Source organism: Lithobates pipiens, unplaced genomic scaffold (assembly GCF_037356315.1).
Source record: "Lithobates pipiens isolate NorthernLeopardFrog02 unplaced genomic scaffold, aLitPip1_a1.2 Scaffold_13, whole genome shotgun sequence".
NCBI classification, from domain to species: domain Eukaryota; kingdom Metazoa; phylum Chordata; class Amphibia; order Anura; family Ranidae; genus Lithobates; species Lithobates pipiens.
Window position 1 is genome coordinate 135747525 of NW_027507718.1, and position 24709 is coordinate 135772233.

The 24709-nt window shown below is 47.5% G+C and overlaps 1 protein-coding gene across 1 annotated transcript in view; it reads left to right on the top strand.

Moving 5' to 3' along the window:
• LOC143974345 (hippocampus abundant transcript 1 protein-like) overlaps nucleotides 1-24279 on the top strand; it is a 72670-nt gene extending 48391 nt beyond the window's left edge. Inside the window, exons 10-12 of the mRNA XM_077475617.1 lie at nucleotides 5670-5767; nucleotides 22983-23149; nucleotides 23364-24279. Coding sequence (XP_077331743.1) covers nucleotides 5670-5767; nucleotides 22983-23149; nucleotides 23364-23576 — 478 coding nt within the window. The 3' untranslated portion in view covers nucleotides 23577-24279. The remainder of the gene's footprint in view (nucleotides 1-5669; nucleotides 5768-22982; nucleotides 23150-23363) is intronic.
• The last annotated feature ends 430 nt before the right edge of the window (nucleotides 24280-24709 follow it).

Here is a 24709-nt window from a genome sequence, read left to right on the forward strand (position 1 = left end):
TATGTAACTATATAACTATATATTTGCAAGATAAATTGCCTGTCCATGAAGTTTTATTGTTATCGTCATTGTAAGGCTTTGTCCTTCACATGTAGATGGGCTGGTATTCTTGTTTAGGACTGTTTTTGTTCAAGGTTCCCCCTGGGTACATGTTCTCCCAGAGACTTATTCCATTTTTATTTTTATTTTGACGTTTTCGTTGGTCTATTTTTTTTGTATCATTTTGGTTAAAAAAAAAAAAAAAAGTTGCGTTTGAGTAAATATATATAAGACATGTTAAGCCTTTTTGTGTGCCCATGAAATGGTTACAAACTTTGGTAACCCATTTGCCCATAAAGCTTTACAGGTGTTCAGGTTAGAGTTAATCATGAATGATTATTCTAGATTTTATTGCTCTCACTTCAGCTTGCACAGGAAACGTTGTTTTCATATGTAGGGATATATGTATATGTGTGTGTATGTATGTATGTGTGTATGTATGTATATATATATATATATATATATATATATATATATATATATATATATATATATATATATATATATAGTTAACAGACAAACCCCCCTATATGACCGTATATGTTGAGTGACAGACTCTCTTTAATGAGATATATCAGGGATCTATAAGAACCCTAATGTCTCCCCTGTACGCTATTGAAGCTAATCAAACACCTATCATGCTTAATTAGCTTCTCCCTTGTTAGGTTCCCCTGCCTGAAAATGACCACTCTAAACCTGGAAGTGATGAAATGCTTAGCCCTTGTACACACGGTCGGACATTCTGACAACCAAATCCGTTGGATTTTGTCCGAAACTGTTGCAAACACATGGTCAGACAAAGTTGTCGGAAAATCCGATTGTACATAACGTAATGACGTTATTTCGTTATGACGGGACTACGTTCAGGCTAGTAGCCAATAGCTTTGGTCTAGGAATTTGATCTGAGCATGCGTGGCACTTTGTCCGTCGGAGTAGGCTACACATTTTACGGACAAGTTGGAAAACTTGGTCCTTCAGATACTCAGACGGAAACAGTCCGATGGAGACCACACACAGTCAGATTATCCGACAAAACGGTCCGATAGGACGCATTCCGTCGGAATCTCCGGCCGTGTGTACAAGGGCTTAAAGTGGCGTCCATGGCAGCACATTGGCTTGGTGTTTAGCACTTCTGCCTTGCAGCACTAGGGTTCTCAGTTTTGAATCTCAACCAGTACACAATCTGCATTGATTTTGAATGTTTTCCCTATGCTCGTGTGGGTCTTTTCCAGGTACTGCGGTTTTCCCTACCCAACACATCAAAGACCTGCTGGTAGATTAATTGGCTCAATGAGTGCATCGAAGATGGCTGCCTCACTTCACTTTGAGTCCCCAGGGAGAAAAATGCTATAGATAAATACAAATTAAATTAAGACTACAAAAATAGTGCAATTCCTAAAAAAAAAAAAAATGGTTTTACTGGATAGACATTACTTTTACACCTGAATACTACACTTTCATGGCAAAGCCGTGAGCTAGAGCAAGACTGCATGCAAAGCTTTTTATATGCCAGAGTGCATTATCCTCTCAAGAATCCCATCTTGGGGATGAAATCCATACCCACATACGTTTCCAAGTGCACCTACAGACTTCCCCCATCCTCTCCAACCTCCTTTCCCCCTTCCTTCCCCCTCTTAATCCTTCCCCACTATCCCTTTTTTTTTTTACCCCTCTTTCTCTTAATTTCAACATGTCCCGCTTAGGGATGCACCGAAATTTCGGCCGCCGAAACATATCGTCCGAAAATGCCCTTTTCGGCAATTTGCCGAAAGAGAAAAACGGCCGGTAATGGAGCCGAAAATTGGGTGTGGCCTGGGTGGGGGCGGGGCTCCGCCCCCCGCCCCTGGTGCCGTCCATCATGGGGGGGTGTATAGCGCAGGAGAGCCGCCTCCGCCGCCTGTTTGATCACAGCGCCAGGAACATCACAGCTTTCATTTCAATAGCTGTGTGTTCCCGGCCGCGCGCCGTCACACACAGCCCCTCCCCCTTGTCCGGGCACTTAGATAGACAGATCATCCGCAGGATTGGACGGATGATCTGTCTATCAAAGTGCCCGGACAAGGGGGGAGGGTTGTGTGTGACGGCGCGCGGCCGGGAACACACGGCTATTGAAATGAAAGCTGTGATGTTCCCGACGCTGTGATCAAACAGGCGGCGGAGGCGGCTCTCTTCCCTGCACAGGCTGGCTGCAAAATGGGACACAGGCACACTGGCTGCAATGGAACACACTGGCTGCAATGGGACACAATCACACTGGCTGCAATGGGACACAATCACACTGGCTGCAATGGGACACAGTCACACTGGCTGCAATGGGGCACAGGCACACTGGCTGCAATGGTGCACACTGGCTGCAATGGGACACACTGGCTGCAATGGGGGACGCCTCCTGTACCACGTCCTCTGTCTCTGACCATCTCCTGGACCATGTCCCCAGTCTGATCATCTTCTGTACCATGTCCCCAGTCTCTGACCATCTCCTGTACCGTGTCCCCAGTCTCTGACCATCTCCTGTACCGTGTCCCCAGTCTCTGACCATCTCCTGTACCGTGTCCCCAGTCTCTGACCATCTCCTGTACCGTGTCCCCAGTCTCTGACCATCTCCTGTACCGTGTCCCCAGTCTCTGACCATCTCCTGTACCGTGTCCCCTGTCTCTGACCATCTCCTGTACCGTGTCCCCTGTCTCTGACCATCTCCTGTACCGTGTCCCCTGTCTCTGACCATCTCCTGTACCGTGTCCCCTGTCTCTGACCATCTCCTGTACCGTGTCTCCAGTCTCTGACCATCTCCTGTATAAAAATATTTTTTTTTAAATATCTTTCGGTTTCGGTTTTCGGCCTAGTGTATTTTTCATTTTCGGTATTGGTTTCGGCACCAAAAAACCCATTCGGTGCACCCCTAGTCACGCTGATTTCTCTTTTATTTATTTTTTTCTTTTTTTTTACTTTGCTAACAGATGGTGAAACTATGAATATGAAGAGATGCTACCAAAATGTATAAAGCCAGTAAACCTAAAGCCGCGTACACACGGGGCGGACTGTCTGGCCAACTTAGTCCGTCAGACAATCCGACGGGCAGTCCGTCATACTTTCGAATGAACAGACTTGACCACACACACCACTTTTTGAGCGGACTAATACGGCGGACTAAGTCCGCCATACTATCCGCCCTACTTTTGAAATGAACGGACTCGCCCACACACGCGGAGGAAAGTCCGCTCATTTCGAGCGGGTCTCCAGGTAGGCGGGGCCTGTGAAGGAGACGTCGCTGGCCCCGCCGCCTGGTATGGACTTAAAGGGGAACCCCAACGCCGAAAAAAATCGGCGTGGGGGTCCCCCCCAAGTCCACGACAGACCCTTGTCCGAGCACGCTACCCGGCCGGCCAGGAAAGGGGGGGCGAGCAAGCGCCCCCCTCCTGAGCCGTACCAGGCCGCGTGCCCTCAACATGGGGGGGTGCCTTGGGGAAAGGGGGGCCGCGCGGCCCCCCCACCCCAAAGCACCTTGTCCCCATGTTGATGAGGACAAGGGCCTCTTCCCGACAACCCTGGCCATTGGTTGTCGGGGTCTGCGGGCGGGGGGCTTATCGGAATCCGGGAGCCCCCTTTAATAAGGGGGCCCCTGGATACCGGCCCCCCACCCTATGTGAATGAGTATGGGGTCAATGTACCCCTACCCATTCACCTGTAAAATAAAAGTACCAAAAAAAACACACGAGATAAAATACTTTATTGCACAGCTCTGGGGGTCTTCCGTCTTCGGGGGTCTTCTCGCTGGACTCCTCCGCTATCTTCTTGTAGCTCTTTTGCTAGCGGAGGAGTCCGGCTTTCTTCCTCGCCGCCGGCCTCTTCTCCCGACTTCAGGGGTCTTGTCCCCCTCTTCGGTTCTTCTGCCGGGCCACCGCGCCTTCTTATAGCTCTTTTACAGGCGGTGGCCCGGTCTTCTGTCGCCGCCGCCTTCCGTTCTTCTTCTTCTTCTTCTTCTTCTTCTCCAGGAGATGTTGCCTCGACGATCTCTCCGGCCGGAATTCCAGGGACGCACTGTGCGGCCACTTATATAGGGACAATGGGGCGGTGTCACATGGCTTTATGTCACATGGGTTGGTCACATGGGTTGATGTCACATGGGGACTATGACATCGTAAGGGGCGGGGTCACCATGTGACACCAACCCATGTGACATAAAGCCATGTGACACCGCCCCATTGTCCCTATATAAGTGGCCGCGTAGTGCGTCCCTGGCATTCCGAGAAGAAGAAGAACGGAAGTCGGCGGCGACAGAAGACCGGGCCACCGCCTGTAAAAGAGCTATAAGAAGGCGCGGTGGCCCGGCAGAAGAACCGAAGAGGGGGACAAGACCCCCGAAGTCGGGAGAAGAGGCCGGCGGCGAGGAAGAAAGCTGGACTCCTCCGCTAGCAAAAGAGCTACAAGAAGATAGCGGAGGAGTCCGGCGAGAAGACCCCCGAAGACGGAAGACCCCCGGAGCTGTGCAATAAAGTATTTTATCTCGTGTGTTGTGTTTTTTTTGGTACTTTTATTTTATAGGTGAATGGGTACATTGTACCCCATACTCATTCACATAGGGAGGGGAGGGGGGGCCGGTATCCGGGGGCCCCCTTATTAAAGGGGGCTCCCGGATTCCGATAAGCCCCCCGCCCGCAGACCCCGACAACCAACGGCCAGGGTTGTCGGGAAGAGGCCCTTGTCCTCATCAACATGGGGACAAGGTGCATGGGGGGGTGCCCCAAGGCACCCCCCCATGTTGAGGGCACGCGGCCTGGTAGGGCTCAGGAGGGGGGGGGCGCTCGCTCGCCCCCCTTTCCTGGCCGGCCGGGTAGCGTGCTCGGACAAGGGTCTGTTGTGGACTTGGGGGGGACCCCCACGCCGATTTTTTTCGGCGTTGGGGTTCCCCTTTAAGTCCATACCAGGCGGCGGGGCCAGCGACGTCTCCTTCGCGGGCCCCGCCTACCTGGAGACCCGCTCGAAATGAGCGGACTTTTCTCCGGGCGGGAAAAGTCCGCTCATTTCAAAAGTACGGCGGACTGGCACACACACGGGCGGACTGTCCGCCGAAATGCGAGTCCGACGAACAGTATTACGGAAATTCCGAAATACTTAGTCCGCCAGACTGCACGCTGAAAAAGTCCGCTGAAGCCCACACACGAGCGGACTGTCCGCTGAAATGTGTTTCGGCGGACTAAGTAGGCCAGACAGTCCGCCCGTGTGTACGCGGCTTAAGACTCTTTGTTTTTTTTGTTTTTTTTTTCATGTGGAGGTCAATCGGATAGCTGTTAACATATGTCATAATGTAAGAAGAATCTGAATAATAGTAACACTAATGTGGTCATTAAATATTATTCAGATTCCTCATGGAACCAAACCCCAGCCCTTCCCATAGAACTGTTCCTATAGTGATAATTGAGCAACTAAAATATGCTTATAGGAAGTCCGGAAGGGATAAGCAATGTTCAGTTAAAATGGAAAGCATTTTGGAAATATTAGGATTGTTAATCCATGTGCCAGAATATGTGGGTTGTGTGCAGGGGGCTGGGATGTCAATCATTGCTCAAACTTTAACTTGTTTGTTGCTTGTGTACTTGTTACTTTTATTAAAACCGTTTTTAATGTTTCAGGATGATGTGGGCTGCAGGAGCAGTAGCTGCAATGTCCAGCATTACTTTTCCTGCTATTAGTGCTATAGTGTCACGCAATGCAGATCCTGACCAACAGGGTGAGTTACTAAATTGTAAACATGTGAAAATGGACAGGTGGCCCTTTATGAATACATACTGTTTATGTACACCACCAAGTTATGATTGACCAGTGTTATAGTTTTTTAAATATAGAAAATTAACCACACATGATGTCTACTTAACCCCTGAAGTACTTTTACTAAAAATTCTATAATATTCAGAATGTTGAAATGTTAGCATTGGTAATCTCTAGAAATGGGCTGTCACATATGTTGCACAAAAACAGTATAAAACTTGCAATTGCCTTATTGTTATTATAAAAAAATAAAGAAAAGGAAGTGAGAAAAAAATAATTTCTAAATGAATACAATTAACTAATGCTCCTTTCATTCAGCAACCAAATGCCAGACCCTCAGAAAGATGTAGATGATCTAGATATTGAAAATTGCATGACATGGTAGGACTTGAAGAGAACCTGCCACAACATTTTATTTTGTTTTATTTTATTTTTTTATTATCTGCTATTGTCTGTTTTGCAATCATAATATCCACATACACTAGCCCTCTCTGCTGACGGCATCTGTGCTGTATAACCAGCTTGCTTATTTCACTGTAAACTGACAATTCATAAAGTGTTGAAGCCTTCTACTTTTGAACTGCCTGCACTTCCACTTCAGCAACAAAGTGAAGCTCCTGCTTATGAAAGGGCTGCTTTTTTGGGCAATTCATATAACAGGTTGAAGTGGGGAAACTGCTGACACGCCTGCAGGCAGCCTGGAAGTAAAGACTTCCACTGTCCAGGAAGTGTCAGTTGTAAAATAAGCAAGCTGTTTAAACTGCACCATCTGTAGGGGTTAGTGTAAGTGGAGATTGTGAAACTGTCCTATGTAGATATTGGACCATATGGTGGTGTCTCTGTACTTTAAACTAGGATTTTAATTTTAAGCTCGCGTACAAGCTAGGCCTAAAAGGGCTCCACATGGGCTTGCTGGGTATGATTGTGTGCACTTCAGTGCCTTTTAGGTTTTGTAATTTAATATGCAAGGTCGAGGTTATTGGGTTGGGCGAACGGTTCGGCCCGAGCATAAGTTTGGGCCGAACTTTCGTTGTTCAGTGGTTCGGCGAAAATTGGAACAAACTGGTCGTTCGGCCGTTTGTTCGGGCCCCAGAACTGACCACAATGCATTGCAGTGCTGAACAGTGCATTGCAAGCCCTGATTGGATGAAGCAGTGAAAGCTTCAGTTAATCAGGGCACAGAGCACTGTCAGAGTCATGATTGGGCACTGTCATCATGACTTTATCCAATCATGGCTCATTCCCGCCACACAGTATAAAAGTATTCTTTCAATGGCAGCCATTTTCAGTGTGATTTCGCCGTGGAGAACTAGAACAGGGCTCTGTTCAGTGCTATTAGTTAATGTGCTATACTGTGCTCTTTTGCTTCAATTGTCGGTGTAGAATATTAGTTTAGTGCCAGTCTAGGGATAGTGTGAATGTAGTGAGAAGGACCATCATGCAGCTTTGCATGTGCAGCTAGAGTAGGGACAGCTCAGGTAGATTCACTGTATTGTAGTGAGACTATGTCATTCATACATACATTAGTGTAGAGTAGGGACAGCTCCTATAGTTTCAGTGTAGTGTAGTGAGACCATGTCGGTAATCTTTACATTAGTGTATAGCTAGAGTAGGGACGGTTCAGCACCAGTGTAGTGATGGTTGAAAGGCCGTCTATTTGATTTGCATTACTGCCAGTTTAACACCATTTAGTTATGTGTGCCTTACTTCCAGTTTAACGCCATATAGTTTTGTGCGTCGTTGTACGTTTGACGCATTATAGTGCATCCATGGAATGTGTCTGTGTAGTGTGAGTACTCAAAGTGCACCAAACACCTCTTTACATTTATTAAAGTTCATCTACGTACAGATTTCAACTTCTTCTTTACATTTGCTTATAAGCACTGCCCCCTCCCTCCCAATAATGTCTGGGAGGACAGCAAGGAGAGGCAGACGTTCACTTGGCACTGTAAGTGGGCCAGCAACAAATGTGTCCACAGGCAAAGGTGGACGGGATGATCAGTCCTCAGGCAGGGCATAATTTCCTCTGTTTAGTGAGTTTGCCCGTGCCATCCAGCCACAGCATGCAGAGGAGGTGGTGGACTGGCTTACTAAACTTTCCTCATCCTCTGTCACGCAAGCAGAGACAAGTGTGCAGTCCCCTCCAGTTGCCAGAGTGGATAAACCTGCCTCCTTGTCCACATCTATTCCTGCCATAGCCCCAACATCAGCCATTGAGGAATCAGTTGAGTTATTTGACCACAGCGTGGAAGAATGTTTTTGGTATCATGGGCACAATTAACACCCAAAGACCAATTTTTCAGCACCTGTTTGACAGCTGCATATCATTGCAACTTTTCAGCAAGATTACCTCTATAGGGTTACGGTGGGAAGGCGCCACCGACACCCAAAGACTAATTTTTACACACCCATTACTTCTATCCAAAGTCAAAGTGATACCAGAATGTATCCAAAAAATCTCTAATCTTGTTCCCAGTCCACTACATTGTGGACTCATCTCATTTTTTTGGCTTTATAAATTCAATTTTCTCTTATATTCACCGACCGACACAGCTCCTCTCTTAGCCATTGGGTTGTTTGCCCTATTACTAGGAGATACTAGGCATTCGTTGTAACACAACACTCAGAACTCTTAGTTCCGCCCCCTTGGGCAACAACCCTCCAGCCTGCCAGGCAGACCTCAGTTTTTGTTGGATTAAATTCACATAATACTTATGTTATCTGTTTATTGTTGAGGTAACCACTTAGCCTCAAATGAATGAACCACATGAAAGCTTTGTAATCAGAAGAACAATAGCTGGACTCGGACCCCCCCTGCTGTGATGTGTGTGTGGTTGCAGGCTTCAAAGGGAGTAAGAGACAATACAGCATGCTTCCTGAGGAATGGACATACATGTGAAGGAATGCCTCTTGGCGAAATCTATTGGAAGGCAAATGGGGGTGGCTGCGAGTGGGTGTGTACGTTTCTATGAAAAGGCTCACACACAGACAATGTTTTCCTGTTTGCTGTGAGACCCTGCCATGTGGTGATCTCGGCCTATTTTGGGAGATGGCTCCGGCCTAAACCTCATGGTGAAGGCCCTGTCCTGGTCTGAGCCTAGCTGATGCAGCAAAGCCTCGCAGAGGACCGTGTGATAAGTATCTTTCATATTATTGTATTGTATGTTCTGAATGTAAGCTGCGTGATATTGTAATGTCCTTTTATTACTTTATGTTAGCTTTCCTAAATTAATGGGAAATAAATAAGATAGTGTTTTACTAGCAGCAATGTGTGTGTTTTCATAAGTAACTTTATATCAGTGTGCTTAGTAGGGTTTAATAAATTAGATAACTATGGGAAGAGACAAGGTAGTAATAGTTTGTAGAGCACATAATGTCTTTCAGTTTTATTTTGCCTAGTGAAGGAGAAGGACCTAGGAACCCTGCGGGCCCATCGGTCCGTGTTTTTTTTATGCAGAAGCGTGACTTTTTGCGCAAGATGATTGATCCTGTGATCTACTATCAACAGCCGGCTGGGTGACGGGCTGGATACCCTTATCCTTGTAGTGTCCCCAGTCTGGCCATCGAGCGTGTGCAGGCCGCAGCTACGTGCTCAGCAGGCGACAATGAAACCTTAGCGCTAGAGGTGGTCGGTGAGCTTTTATGCTCTGGGGCATACATATGACCTGATGTCTGTGTCACAGTATGCCGGGCCAGCAGCCACCCTGTACTGATCAGTGAGTGGGTCTGTGATGGAATGTCTCCCAGCTCTTCAGGACTGGTAAGTACAGCTCTCCCTGCCTCGGCGGGGCTGAGCAGCTGGGCATTCCCAGGGAGGTCGATTCAGGAGTTCCTCACCTCCCTCTCTTCTCTCCACTGTCCCTATCTTCCCTCCCCCCTCTTTGGAAGGATGCTGCATGTGGCTGCTGAGCGGTGTGTGTGTGCCTATGTGGGGGCTCTCTGGGGGGCTCTCATCTGGGAGGGGGGCTGCGCTGGCTAGCGGTATCCTGGGTCCTATTCTTCATGCCCCTGGAAGGTGTCTGTGAGGTTTTGCTGATGTCTTGTACAGCGCTGTGTTCACTGCCATCGTTTTCTCCCTGTAACTCATGGAGCTGCTTGGCAGCCATTTTAGGTGTGGGCAAGGGCAGCATGTTTTCCTGGGCTTCAGCGGCCATTTTCCTAGTGATCTCCTATACAGGACACTGGCGGCCATTTTCTGGAAGCCTGAACACGTTTTTTCAGTGTTCTCTAACAGCAGCATGTGCTCATGTGCTCTCACAGCCATATTCCCTGTGCTTTATGTCTTTGTACTTGACGCTGGACGGCCATTTTATTGAAGCCTGAGCACACTTCAGAGCGGTTTGGCACTATTTGCAGCGGCTGCAACCGACACGGTTTTTGTTTCCTCTGCACCTGGGAGCCCACAGGGACTACAGGCACTGCTTGTATAGGGCAGAACTCCTCAGGGTGGTGAGTCCAGTGGGAAAGGGCCCCTCTGCCAGTGAGGATGAGTCCCCGTCCAGGTCCGTGCGCGACAAATCGCTTTTTGGAGGGAGCACTTATCACAGCTGTGCGTGATACCCTGAAGATTCAGGAGCCAGCAGATCCCTCTGCTGATGTACCGGTCCCTTTTGGGCCCCGCAAGCCAGCACGTTCACCTAAATAGTTCCCGTATCTGACTTATTTTGACAAGTTAATTTACAAGGAATGGGGTCGCCCGCAACTGCATTACCATTTTTGAGGAGAGCCTTCTCAAAAAAATTATCGGCTCCTCCGGTCGTGGACCCCCCAGTATCCAGGTTAAATAAATTAACCACGATCCCGGTTGAGGGGACTCCTGCATTCAAGGATCCCACGGACAGGAAGGCCAAGGCAGTGGCTCGTTCCCTGTTTACAGTTGTGGGGTCAGCCGTGCGACCAGTACTGGCATCCGCAGACACTGAGTGGGCAAAACTTTTGCACCACGAATTGGGAGAGCAACAGGCTTCTCCTGTCTGTGTGGAACTAGCAGACCAACTAGTGCAAGGCCTTAAGTACATCTGTGACGCGGCCCTGGATACTCTCGCTCTGTTATCCAGGGCTTCAGTGTCAGCTGTGGTGCTGAGGTGCCTGATTTGGCTAAAATGCTGGTCTGCTGACCAGGCATCCAAAAATGCCCTGACGGATCTTCCCTTCCTTGCAGACCAGATCTTTGGAGCCTCCTTGGATGACATTATTAAAGATGCCACCGGTGGTAAGAGTACCCTACTCCCACAGGCCAGAAAGGCTAAGGAGCCACGCCATAGGCAAGGGCCCTCTTTTTCACAAACGGCTTTTTTGTCCACCCGGGGCTTCGACAAAGCTTCCCGGCCCGACAGGATGACCACGGACGGACAAAAACGTCCCTGGAACTGCAAGCCTACCAAGCCTGCGAATAAAAGTGCTACCGCATGAAGGTTTGCCCCACCCATGTCTCGGGTGGGGGGGGGTCGCCTTCGGGAGTTTGCAGCCCGATGGTCCTCTCGGTTATCCGACCAATGGGTCTGCAATCTGTTTTCCACTGGCGGCCAAGAGAGAAACTCTATCTTGTAGCCTAACAGATTCTTCCCCTCCAGCATACCCATATCCCTGGCTCGCCGGGAGGCCCTCTAATGCCGCGTACACACGATCAAATTGTCCGGCGTACTTAGTACGCTGAAACGCATTTCACCAGACCATTCGATAGTGTGTGGGCTTCAGCTGACTTTTCCAGCGTAAAGTCCGGCAGACTTAGAAAGTATTTTTGCAGTCCAATCTTTCCTCCGGACTTGGGTTTCAGCGGACAATACATTCGTCAGTATGCTAGTCCGGCGCACTAAGAATGACGCATGTACGGAAGCTATTGAACTTCCTTTTTCTAGTCCCGTCGTACGTGATGTACGTCATCGCTCTAGCAAACGGCGGACTTTCTGTGTGTCCGTGTGTGGCCAAGTCCATTCGGTAGAAAGTCCACCGGACTATCCGCCAGATTGTTTGTCGGACTAAGTACGCCGAACAATTTGCTCGTGTGTACGCGGCATTAGGGGCAGTAAGGGACCTGCCGAATCGTGGGGTGGTTGAACCGGTTCCGTAATCTGAACGTTTCCAGGGATTCTACTCAAATCTGTTTGTAGTTCCCAAGAAGGAAGGGGCACGTCCAATCTTGGACCTGAAAGCCCTCAATCACTTTGTAAAAGTGCAGAGGTTCAGAATGGAATCGGTTCGCTCAGTAGTCGCTGCACTCCATCAAGGGTACTACCTGGCATCCTTAGACATCCAGGATGCGTACAGTACCTGCACATACCCATATGCCTTCGGCATCAAAAATTTCTGCGGTTTGCAGTCGGGGAAGCCCACTACCAGTTTTTGGCTCTTCCTTTTGGTCTGGCATCAGCCCCACGAGTCTTTACCAAGGTATTGGCTCCAGTTTTGGCATTGCTGCAGCAACGTGGGATCGCGATTGTGGGATACCTAGACGATCTCCTACTGAGGGCATCTTCTGCCTCAGAGTTAGAGAAGGATGTGGCGATCACCATGCAGACCCTGCAAGAATTTGGGTGGCTGTTGAACCTAAAGAAGTCAGTGATTGTACTGACCCAGCGTCTGGAGTACCTAGGCTTGCTGCTGGACTCCATGGAAGCAAGAATTTTTCTCCCTTCAGACAAACTGCAGACTCTCAGATCTGCGGTAAAACTGCTTATGAGCCGCATGTGGTCGTCGCTCTGCTTTTGCATGCGAGTCCTGGGTCTCAAGTTGGCCTCCTTCGAGGCAGTACCTTTTGCCCAGTTCCACACCAGAGTTCTGCAGAAGGAGATTTTGACAAAATGGGACAAATCTCAGTTGTCCCTGGATCGTCAGATACAGGTGAGCCAGTCAGTCAGAGACTCGCTGATCTGGTGGCTGAGGTCCCCGGTGATTCAATCCGGGAAATCATTTCTGCCTCTGAAGTGGACAGTGATTCCAACGGATGCCAGCCTATCCAGCTGGGGTGGAGTGATGGGGGTTCAGTCGGCTCAGGGCCTCTGGCTGTGGCATATCACCAAGGGGGAACAAGAAGCTCAGCCGCTGCACGGGAGGTCGCTCACATACTTCGGTGTGCAGAGCGACGCATACCGGCCCTGCCGGCCATTTACATCCCGGGAGTGGAGAACTGGCAGGCGGACTATCTGAGTCGACAGATGCTGGACCCAGGAGAATGGGCATTGCATCCGGAGATATTCAGGTTACTGTGCCTGAAGTGGGGCACACCAGACGTGGATCTTCTGGCCTCCCGTTTTCAATTGGAACGTTCCAAGATTCGTGTCCAGGACAAGAGATCCGTGGGCAGGTGCGCTGGTGGCTATGTAGGATCAGTACCAGCTAATCTACGCCTTTCCTCCACTGAAACTGTTACCATGCCTGCTTCGCAGAGTGAAAGCCGAGGGGATCCCAGTAATACTGGTTGCCCCAGATTGGCCTCAGCGTCCTTGGTATGCAGACCTTGTGGCGACTGCCATTGCGAGAGGACCTTCTGTCTCAAGGTCCGATTCTCCATCCCGCTTTACCATCGCTGACTTGAACGGCATGGCTATTGAGAGCCAGGTGTTGAGGAACTGGGGTCTGTCTGACTCGGTGATCCCAACTATGTTAAGAGCATGAAAATCTTCTTCCCGGAAGATATACCATCATACCTGGAAGGCCTACATCTCCATGTGTGAGGAGAACGGATGGCATCCACGCTCCCTTTTCTATATCCAGGATCCTGCTGTTTCTTCAGCAAGGAGTAGACCAGAAATTGGTGTTAAGCACCATTAAAGGGAAAATTTCAGCCTTGGCTGTCTTTTTTTCAGCGTCCCCTGGCGTCTCACTCATTAGTGAGTACCTTCGTTCAGGGGGTACGACATGTAGTCCCTCTGTTGCGGCCGTTACCCCCATGGGATTTGAACCTGGTGTTATCGGGGCTTCAAAAACCGCCGTTTGAAAATATCAGCGAGATTCCCCTGTTGACTCTTTCCCAGAAAGTGGTCTTTCTAGTAGCCATCACATCGGCCAGGAGGGTTTTCGAAACTGGCAGCCTTGTCTTGCAAGTCGCCCTATCTGGTTATCCACAAGGATAAGGTGGTGTTGCGTCCGCAACCGTCTTTTCTACCGAAGGTGGTCTTGGCTTTTCATATCAATGAGAACATTGTAGCCCTTCATGCTCTGAATGTGGTTCGAGCTCTGAAGGTGTATTTGTCTGTCACTGCTCCCTTTCGGAAGTCAGACTCACTGTTTGTTTCGGTGGCTGGTCCCAAGAAAGGCATGGCGGTCTTGTCCGCCACCATTTTCAGGTGGATCAGACAGATTGTAGTACAAGCCTACGCCTTGAAGGGGCAGGTGCCTCCTGTCATGGTTATGCAATAGTTTGACCAGCCGACCCTCGCCTGTCTGCTTTTGTATCCATCCTCTGGCATGGCTCCACCCTAGCTCCTATCAGGGAGCTCTATATTAACCTGTGCACTGCAGGCCAGCCTTGCTGATCAAACTTTGTGTGTTAGCTTCCGGTTTCCTGCCGTGTGCTCTTCTACTGTTTTCCGTTACCGACTTTGGCGTGTCTTTGACTATCCCTGTTTGCCTGTGATCCTGACCTTTTGGTGTGTCCCCGACTATTCTTATCTGTTTGTGGCCCGACCTTGGCTTTGTCCCTCACTATCCCTATCCTCCTGTTGCCTACTGTGGGTGTGAGCTGGGGGACCCTGGGGGTCGCGACCTGGAGCCAGTTGCAGCCAAGTCCATCCTCACCACTAGAGGCGCTGGTGAACACCTGCTGGCTCTTAGACTCCGCGCCCCAGGGAATCTTACGCTCTAACCCCAGTGGGATCTGTCCCCCGTCTGCAGCAGTCAGCCGTAGGGTCCACAACCTTGCGGTGCACTCCTGATCCCTACGGTGTGCATCTGTCATCTCGCCTCTAGGTGACCTGACACCTCCCTTTCCGGTCACGGCCCACTCCATAAGGGCAATCGGAACGTCTTGGGCCTTCCAACACCAAGCGTCTGTCGCTCAAGTGTGCAAGGTGGTGTCTTTGGGGAGTATAGTAAATCCTGGGGAGAAATTTGACCTGGATTCGTTTATCCTTAGATGCTATCACCAGCTTAGGGCCATAAGACAGTCATCCTATCCCTCTTTGTCCAATGATGGTATGTCTCTATGCCACGTTTTCTAAAGTCTCTCTAACTTGGGGGAGTGTTTGCCCAGGAGTGCACCGTATAGGGTAGAGGGAAGTTTAGCAATGTCCCCAGGAGTTAGGAGCTCCTCGATAGGCTCAGCTTGAAGGAGGTGCATTTGTGGGAACTGGGCCCTAGCAGCATGTTTTAAGGTGTAGGTAGCAAAATCGCTTCCACTGGGTAGCTGGTACTGGGTCATCAAGTCTGAGAGAGACTTACCCCGGGGCATAACCTGGCTCAGAGTTGTGATACCATAGCGGGCCCACACCTGTGGGTCCGGGATAGTGCGGCAGTGCTGGATTTCCCCAAAGTGTATGCGCAGGGGACCATTGACCCGGTTGCAAATAGTGTCTTCTGCCACCCTCCACTCCGTACGTTCCCAGGCCTCTATAGGAAAAGTTATGGAGGTCAGCCAGTGATACTAGACAGTTCGCCTCTAGGCATAGGTATCAGCCCACTGCCTGAGGTTCGGAGAGTCACGAGCTAACGAGTTTAGCATGTCCAGATCCACAGAGGGAACCATATTGAAGTCACCCAGGAGAAAGACTAGCGCTGTATCAAACTGTACCACACTCTGCATGATCTTGTGAAGGATCTGGGCTGAGGCCGGCGGTGGCATATAAATCCCCACTAACACCACATTTTTATCATATATGTTAGCATGAATGACAATAAATCTTCCTTCCCTATCAGTTTTGACCTCAAGGTGCCGAAATGGTAGAGTTTTCCAAACTAGGATGCTGGCCCCACGAGCATATGTAGAGTAAGTAGAATGGTAATTCAGGCCCACCAAAGCTTTTTTTTAAGGCAGGCGGTGTTGTTTCCTCGCAGATGCGTCTTCTGAAGGATACAGATCTGCGGACTGTGCTTCTGTAGGAAACGGAACACCAGGGAACGCTTCACCACTGAATGTCCACCCTGGACATTCCATGAAATTATTGTAAACTCAGACATCTGAGATCAGGGTCGTAATTAATGTAGGAGGGACCATGCTCGTAGTGGCAGAAACCCCATTCTGACCGCAGACGGTCCATCATGACATGCAGTTCCATGTCAAAGGTAATTGAGTACAGAAAAAACAAAGCACCTGTGAAAAAAAACAGTCAACAAACCAACCAATAATCCCTCCCCCCCGACCAAGGAATGCTTAAATCCCCAAACTTAAAACGCCCAATGTCAGGGAGCGTGAACCAGTGGGTATAGTCACTTAGTGGAGTTGGTCTGTCCACATATAGCAGTGAGAGGCTCCACTGCCAAAAGGAAAAAAAAAAAAAGCAAGGAAAAAAATCTTAGGGCTTTAGTCAAAATCACCAACCGGAGAAAAAATTAAGCGGAACCTAAGAGGATTGAATGAAAAAATTCTACTACTAAACAGTGGTACCGGTAAGTATAAAAATACAGTGCAGCAAGATGAAAAAGAGAAAAAAAACGGCAGGTGCAGGAGGCACTTGATCAACTGGGAAGAAACCATCAATTCCATCCCTAACAGGGAACACTTGACACATGAGCAGTGGATGCGTGAGATGGTGAGTGTCATCAGTGAAACAGAAGCTAAGATGATAGAACGTGTTCTTGCATAACAGGGCACGGCCACTAGAGTCCATCAGTGGAGCTATGGGAATCGCAGTGGAGCTATGGGAATCGCAAGAACATGGATCACCTGTCCTCAGCCGCATATATATAGGCTCTCCCAGCAGGCCAAGGGATTCAGAAAAATCCCTGCCCATTGGCTGAGCTACCCCATATGCCCATAACCTGACCTTGAGTTGTCCTTCTCAATCTAATACCTCAGTGCCTGGCCACCTGGTGGTAGAAGAGGAAAGTACAACCAGGCCAAACTTAGGGAGAAGTCAATGGATTCCTAGTAATTTAACTACAGTAGCTACTCCTGACAAGGAATTTGGTAAGGAGTTCCCTGACTCCTCCATAACTTTGAACTCCATTTGATTTGGGGGGGGAGGGGGGGTGTGTGTGTCAGGCAACATGTCTGTTATTATTAAAACCTTAACATGAAACTCAGTGGGCAAGCAATATTTATTTTCTTACATCAGGGGACACAGAGCCATAGTACTTACTATGTGGGTTATAGGTCCACTGATAGGTGAATGGACACCGGCACGCCCAAGGCAAGAAGTGTACTCCCTATATAACCCCTCCTACTACTGGGAGTCCTCATTTTTTTTGGTCAGTATCTAAGGTGTTGGTCACGAGTAAAGATGTGCTGTGCTGAGCTCCACTGGAAGCTTCCCTCCTGGGGCTAGCCGCGCTGACCGGATGCGTTCTGATGTCCTTTTTCATGGGCTAAATGAATGGTACCCGGGCCTCGTGTCCGAAGAAACAAGATTTTGCTTGCGAACGCTTCTCTTTAGAGAGCTGGACCCTGGGATCCAGTACTTTTTGGTAGTTAGGCCAAGGGTGCTGTGGCAGGTCCAGGATTGTGGGTAACCTGAGGTTCCCCTGTTCCTGAAGGTTTCCTGAAGGTCTCGGAGCCCGCCGTGAAGGGTGAAGATTGGGTTTTTATCTCAGATAACCCTACTGCGAGGAAAGGTAAGGAAGATTTTCTTAGGAATTTCTCCTTCTATGTATAATGCTGTCATGCCTATGTGTCACTACTGGGGGCTGTATTGAGCACTGATGCTGGAAACAGCGCAGAAGCCTTCATTTCTTCTCTCCTCCAGCCACAAGCAGATCCTCTGGTAAGAAAGGGGGGTCTGGTTCTCCTCCTGCACCCCCAATGTTGGTCCTTTTCCCCTTCGGGGGATTGATATGCCAAAAAGCAGTTTCCTTTTTTGAAAAAAAATAAATAAAAATGACAGAATGCGCGGCCGCTCTGCCATGTCTGCTGTTTCATAGGATGCCTGAGCCGCTGCTCACGTGAGAAAACCCTTTCCTTTGAAAGGAAAGGAGGAGGGCCGTAATTCGTGCGGGGGGGCGTGGCTAACGGCGTCAGACACCGGCCACACATGGAGGAAGTGTTAAAGCACTGTATGTGTGTAGCTGCTGCTGGCTGTGGAGGGACAGAGCAGGAGGATGGCTTGTTCAGGTTGGTGACACATGCATTTCCCTTTGACACATTATACTTTACCAGGCTAGGATTAATAGCAGCTTACAGCACTGAACTATAGCCTAGCAGTGTACATTCTTTTGCTGGTAGTGCCTCTGCTTTATGCTTCAGGCTATGAGTGGTAATGGGACCAGGAACTCCTCTACGGGTTCTAAAGGGGTCAATGGTTTCACAATAAACTAAATCCATTTCCAAAAAAATGTCATCCTCCTCTGAGCTGGTCAGATTGAGTCGTCGGGGGAAATTGTTGTTGCATAAACCTTCAGTCCCTGTATATATCATACAAGAGGTTTTTTCTTCTACCATTTGTAATTTGGAAAGAAAATTGATGCTCAGGACCCTCTTATTGAGGTGCAGGAGGCTGGGAATCAGGTAGATCTTCCCAAATATTTGGAAGATACTTATTTATCCTCTTCTGAGGATCCTAATATAGGAGGAGTAGCATCACAAGACAGGTTGCTTGTGTACTCCCTTACTTAACCTTTTTTGCTGCCTGCAGCACAGGCTCTTGAGGAACCCACCTCTAATTGGGTTCATTAGAACCCTTCCCATCTGGGGATGTTTTCTCCTATTCATGCATGGCTAAAAAAAGCTTGTGTGTTCTGAATGAGAACATCCGGATAAACAATATTATCCTCCTAAGAAATTCTCCACTCTTTATCCTATGGAAGAGGATTTCTATGAAAGAAAATGCGGGGTTCCAGCAATTGATGCTGCAATCGCCTCAGTGAGTAAGAATCTCACATGTCCAGTGGACAATGCACTGATGTTAAAGGATCCAACAGATAAAAAGTTGGAACTTCTTTCTAAAAGCAATATCACTTTAGCAAGTTCAGTAGTGTAGCCAGTTCTTGCTGCAATTGGTGTATCTCAGTCCATTAAGGAACAGTTTGTGGAGGTACTTAAAATTCTGCCTGATCAGCAGGCCCAGCAATGGGCTGGTGTATCAGAAGCACTATGTTTCACAGTAGATGTTATGAAAGATTCTATCATTTAAGCCTCATGGCTTATGCTTGGACTAGAGCATTCTCACAGAGCTCTGTGGCTGAAAAATTGGTCAGCCGAAGCACTGTGTAAAATTTTCCCTTTCATGGTGAACGGCTATTTAGAGACGATCTGGATAAATACATCCAAAGGATCTCTAATGGGAAAAGCTCTCTTTTACCAGTAAAGAAGAAGTTCAAATATTTCTAATTTAATTGTGCTGTCTCTCCTGTGCCAGGGGCATCAGCCTCTAGGCAGTCTCGACGGCCTCAACCGTCAGGTTCAAGGGGAAGTCTCCAAGGGCAGCACCAGGGTCAGAAGAGATCTTGGGGCAGAAAGCACACAAAGCAGAATGCTAAAGCCTCCTCATGAAGGGGTGCCCCCCACTCGCTCGGGTGTTGGGAAGGCTCCTGCAATTCTCAAAGATCTGGCAGGAAAAATGTCAAGACAGATGGGTGGCGTCTGCAGTTTTTTTCTCTAGGTTACGACTAGAGTGCCGAGAGTTTTCGTCTCCTTGTTTTTTCTAAGGTAAAATGTTCCCAAGGATCCAGAGAAAAAGAAGTCTCTCTTTCTGGCTATGGATCATCTATTATCCCAGTCGGTGATATCAGAGGTTCCCTAAGTGGAACAGGGTACAGGGTTTGGTTCGCACCTTTCACAGTTCCAGAACCAAACAGCGAGGTAAGACCCATTCTAGATCTCAAAGATCTGAATCGGCACTTAAACATCCGATCCTTTCGCATTGAGCCAATCCGATCGTATGTATCTATCCTACAAGGAGGGGAGTTTTTTGCTTCAATCAATATCAAATATGCATATCTCTGTGCCAATATTTCCTGCTCACCAGAAATTTCTGCGCTTTGAAATATAAAATCATCATTTTCAGTTGTGGCCCTCCCATTCGGTTTAGCTACAGCACCACAGGTGTTCTGAAAGATTCTGGCACCTCCTTTAGCCAGATTAAGGGCTCAAGGCATAACGGTCCTAGCCTATTTAGACAATCTACCTTTAAGGCCCCTTTCACACATGCGGACGATATGTCCGTATTTCATCCATCCGTTTGCGGATGAAATACGGACATACATTCATCCCTATGGGATAGCGGGTGTCTGCGGATGAACATCCGCAGACACCCGATATCGTCCGCTTCCACTACTGTTCGATTCTGCAGACGGAGGAAAATCCTATTTTTCTATCCGTCTGCAGAGAGGATCGGATGAACACGGACAGACGGTCCGTGCTTGTCCGATCCCCATAGAGGAGAGCGGAGAGCTGACAGGGCGGTCCCTGCACAGTGTGCGGAGACCGCCCTGTCCGCCGCCGGCTCAGCTGGGACAACGGAGCGATCCCCGCTGAGCGAGCGGATCATCACGGGGCGAATCATTACTGATCCGCCCCGTGTGAAAGGGGCCTAATAGATCATTCAGTCTCCGGTGTAAACCAGAGTCTGATCGCAGAATCTCTGGGTTGGATACTCAACCTAAAAAAATCCTTCTTAAAACCATCAAGGAGATTACAGTACTTGGGGCTGGTTATGGATACCGTACAGAAGAACAGACAAGAATCAGTTCCATTATAGGACTAATTCAACTTATCAAAGCAGAGAAAAAATCCTTCCATTCGGCTGGGCCGTCCCTTATGCTCAGTTTTCATTCTGTCGGTCTTGGTTTTTTCCAAATACACTTGGCTCCCGACTTAAGTCAGAGCCTAAATTGGTGGTTGTTATCCAGCAAAAGGGAAATCTTTTCTACCTGTATCCTGGAAAGTGTTAACAACAGATGCCAGCCTTCTAGACTGGGGAGCAGCCCGGGAAGAAGATTCTGTCCAGGAGAGATGGTCCAGGTTAGAGGACCTTGCCTATCAACATTTTGGAAAATTCTGGCAGTAGGTCTGGCCCTAGAATCTGAGACGGTCGAACTATGGGACTGTCCTGTCAGGATTCGGTCCAACAAGGCTACGGCTGTGGCTTACATCAATCACCAGGGGGCCACGATAAGTTGTGCAGCCCAAAAAGAGGTGAATAATGTTCTAACTTGGGCAGAACACAACATTCCTTGCCTATAGGCAATTTTCATTTCAGGAATAGAGAATTGGTAGGCAGACTACTTGAGTCGCCAACAATTATTTCCGGGAGAATGGTCTCTTCACCCCAACGTTTTTCTAGCAATATGTCAGAGATGGGGTATTCTGGACATGGACCTATTTGCATCCAGATTCAACAAGTCGACAACTTTGTGTCAAGAACAAGGGATCCGCTAGCAGGCAGAACAGATGCATTAGTCTTCCCATGGGATCAGTTTTTCACTGATCTATGCATTTCCTCCAGTTCTGCTACTTTTGCACATTCTCCGCAGGATCAAGCAGGAACGAAAGGAGGTGATTCTGATGGCCTCAGTGGGTCCCAGAAGATCTTGTTTTACCAAGATCAGTCCTTCGACTCTGCCTTTATAGCTAGACCTTCTCGCACAAGATCCGGTATTTCATCCTACCTTACAGACGAAAAATTTAACAGATTTGACTGTTAAATCCCACTTTATAAAGGATCATGAGTGATCTCCTTCGGTAGTGTCTACCTTGATTAATTCCAGGAAGCCGGTTTCAGAATCATTTACTATAGAGTCTGGAAGGCATATGTTTGTTGGTGTGGATCCAGGGGTTGGCACCCCAAGGAAGTATAATATAGATTAGGGTATCCCCGCGCTATCAACAAGGGCATAGGCTATTACTAAGGATAGGTTGCAGCAGACCACCGACAGGGGTATAAGCCCCAACCCCCAAAAATGTATTCTTAAAAATCAAATAAATGGTGTTGCGCTACCTGAAAAGGTTAAACTAGACTATACTAAACTAAACTAAAATAAGGTGCCTTGTGCTTAAATATATATTACCAATATTGCTAAGTAACACACTACCAAGAGTGATGTCTCCTCCTATTAAGTGATGTCTCCTCCTGTTAGGTGAGTGTAGTAAAATCGCCCTAAACTAGACAATTATATATTACACACAGTATATATAAAACTAATCCTTTCAAAATTCAGACAATGTGATTGTCTGGATTTGTTTCCACATTTTGTCTCTAATAGTTGAGGTATACCTACGATGACAATTAAAGACCTCTCTCATCTTTTTAAGTGGGGAAATTTGCACAATTGGTGGCTGACTAAATACTTTTTTGCCCCACACATAGAAAACATTACACCACACATTACATTCTGCTACTCCTGAATATGGTGATACCACATGTGTATGACATTTAGAGGCCCAACATGCAGAGAGCAGTGTCTGGATGAGCACTGATGTGGCATGGATGGGCATGTAAGAGGCATGGGAGAGGCAAGGACGGGCATGTATGAGGCATGAATGGGCACAGATCAGCACTGTGGGCACTTCAGATCCAGCCCACAGCACTGGTGCACCATCTCCTCCCTTGCATGCTCCTCACATGCTGTACCGATCAGTGTAAGGAGAGAAGAGAGAGCTCAATCGGACATGCGCCGGTTTGCTGACAAGTGATCACTCTTTCGTTGGACGGATCGCTCACGTGGTAAAGGGCCACTGTCATTGGCCCTTTACAATGATCCGTGATGCCCCGGTTTGGATAACTCGACGATCATGGACGCTTTCAGGTGCATGCTGCAGGAGACTCGATGGTTTGGTCCAGGGACGTCCTCCCAGAACTAGCCGGCCACGCTGTAGCTGTCCTTCGGCTATAGCCCAGTCGGCAAGTGGTTAAACAGATGCCCACATGTTTGTCTGGTAACATAAAAAAAATGTATAAGTACTACTTCTAATTGTACTAGTTCAACTACTTAGTTTTTAGTTTGACACATTAATTTATAGACTCTGTAGTACGGTAGTGATGTAGAAGCACTGTGAAATGTATAATTCATACACTAGCTGTAATTAAAGATTTTAAACCATAGAAGGTGATGGTTGTCATTTTAAAGTTACATTTTTTTCCTAATCACAGGTGTAGTTCAGGGAATGGTAACTGGAATCCGTGGTTTATGCAATGGACTGGGACCTGCTCTGTATGGCTTTGTCTTTTACTTGTTCCATGTGGAGCTTAATGAGATGACTGATGTGGAGCCTTCTGACAAGGTCATTAAACCCAACATGGCCAACCCCTCTGATGAGGTAAGCATGTGCAACCATGCAATTTAAGAAGTGATTCTTGTATTCATTTATGCTACACCAGGATGAGCAGCTGATAATGATATTGTTTTTCTATGGAAACCTTTAATGAGAAAATATGCCTTTGATGGTTATGGTTTGTGTTCTACTAAAAGTGTACCAAAGCCCTCCCTGTGTCTACACTCTAACTGTTTTTTTCCTTTCTTTCCATCCACAGAGAAGTATCATCCCAGGCCCACCATTTTTGTTTGGTGCCTGCTCTGTTTTGCTGTCTTTGCTGGTGGCTCTCTTTATCCCGGAACATACCAACGTTACACTGCGCTCTGGTGCTTATAAGAAGCATAACAATGGTGCTCAGAGCCATGCGCTTTTGCCCCCGGCTCACCTCCCAGAGGGCAAGGAACCACTTCTCGATGATAGTTGTGTATGACCAAAACACTGTACATGGGCATCCGAGCTATTGATCTAGCAACATCATGGACTGCTTTGTCACACACTGTGGGGAAACCTTGACTGCAGGAACAGAAGCCACAGGAGCCAAATGACAGTGAAAAGGACTGTGTCATTTATTATGCCAGTACAGGGGTTAGATAGAGCAAAAGCTCTTTACAAACAGGTTACACTTAAGTGTGCCAATAAACATGGCAGCAGAAATCACAATAATTGCCTGTTAAGCAGGTGAACTACATGGCTAATTTTAATTTGTAGAATTCTGACAGCTGTCTGTAGACAGTCTGTAGGAGTGGGATGTATGTATATTGGAGAATAAAAGCGAGCATAACTATGGAAAAGGCAAAGAAATTGGAAAATCATTTGCCAAAACAAGACTAGGATCTGCCACATAATCTGCCTCATGACCTAGCCCTAGAAGCCGCACCTGTGGCATTGTGATAAAAAAAAAGTTTTTATTTTTTATTTAATTTTGTTTTTTAATTATTACTATAGTTGACTGAAAAGAGGGCTACACCATGGCCTTGCTGTATGATCTTTTTTTTAAATCATGTTAATTCTGCTTTCCCGTCTCTTCTGTATACCACAGTGCAGCCCTGAGAGAGTTGGATGAAGTACCCTTGTTGTGGTCTGACAGACTAGCCTCTGACTGTACAGAATTAAAGTTAATTTTTTTCCTAGAATGCACTCTTTTCACTTTATTTAACAACATTTGATATTTCATTTTGGAAAACAATGGTAATGCTCATTTGTCATGTGTCAGTGGGAAATAGGATTTACAATACAAACAGTAGACCTCTTAAGAAAATATTGCTTGTCATTTATTGAAAGTAAGTACCTGCCACCTAATAAGCAGTGTTTATTAACCACTTAAGGACCAGGCCTATTTTTTACACTTGGTGTTTACAAGTTAAAATCATGTTTTTTTTTTGCTAGAAAATTACTTAGAACCCCCCAAACATTATGTATATTTTTTTCAGACACCCTAGAGAATAAAATGGCGGTTGTTGCAATACCGTATATACTCGAGTATAAGCCGAGATTTTCAGCCTCTTTTTTGAGGCTGAAAGTGCCCCCCTCGGCTTATACTCGAGTCATCGCTGTCTGCCCGCT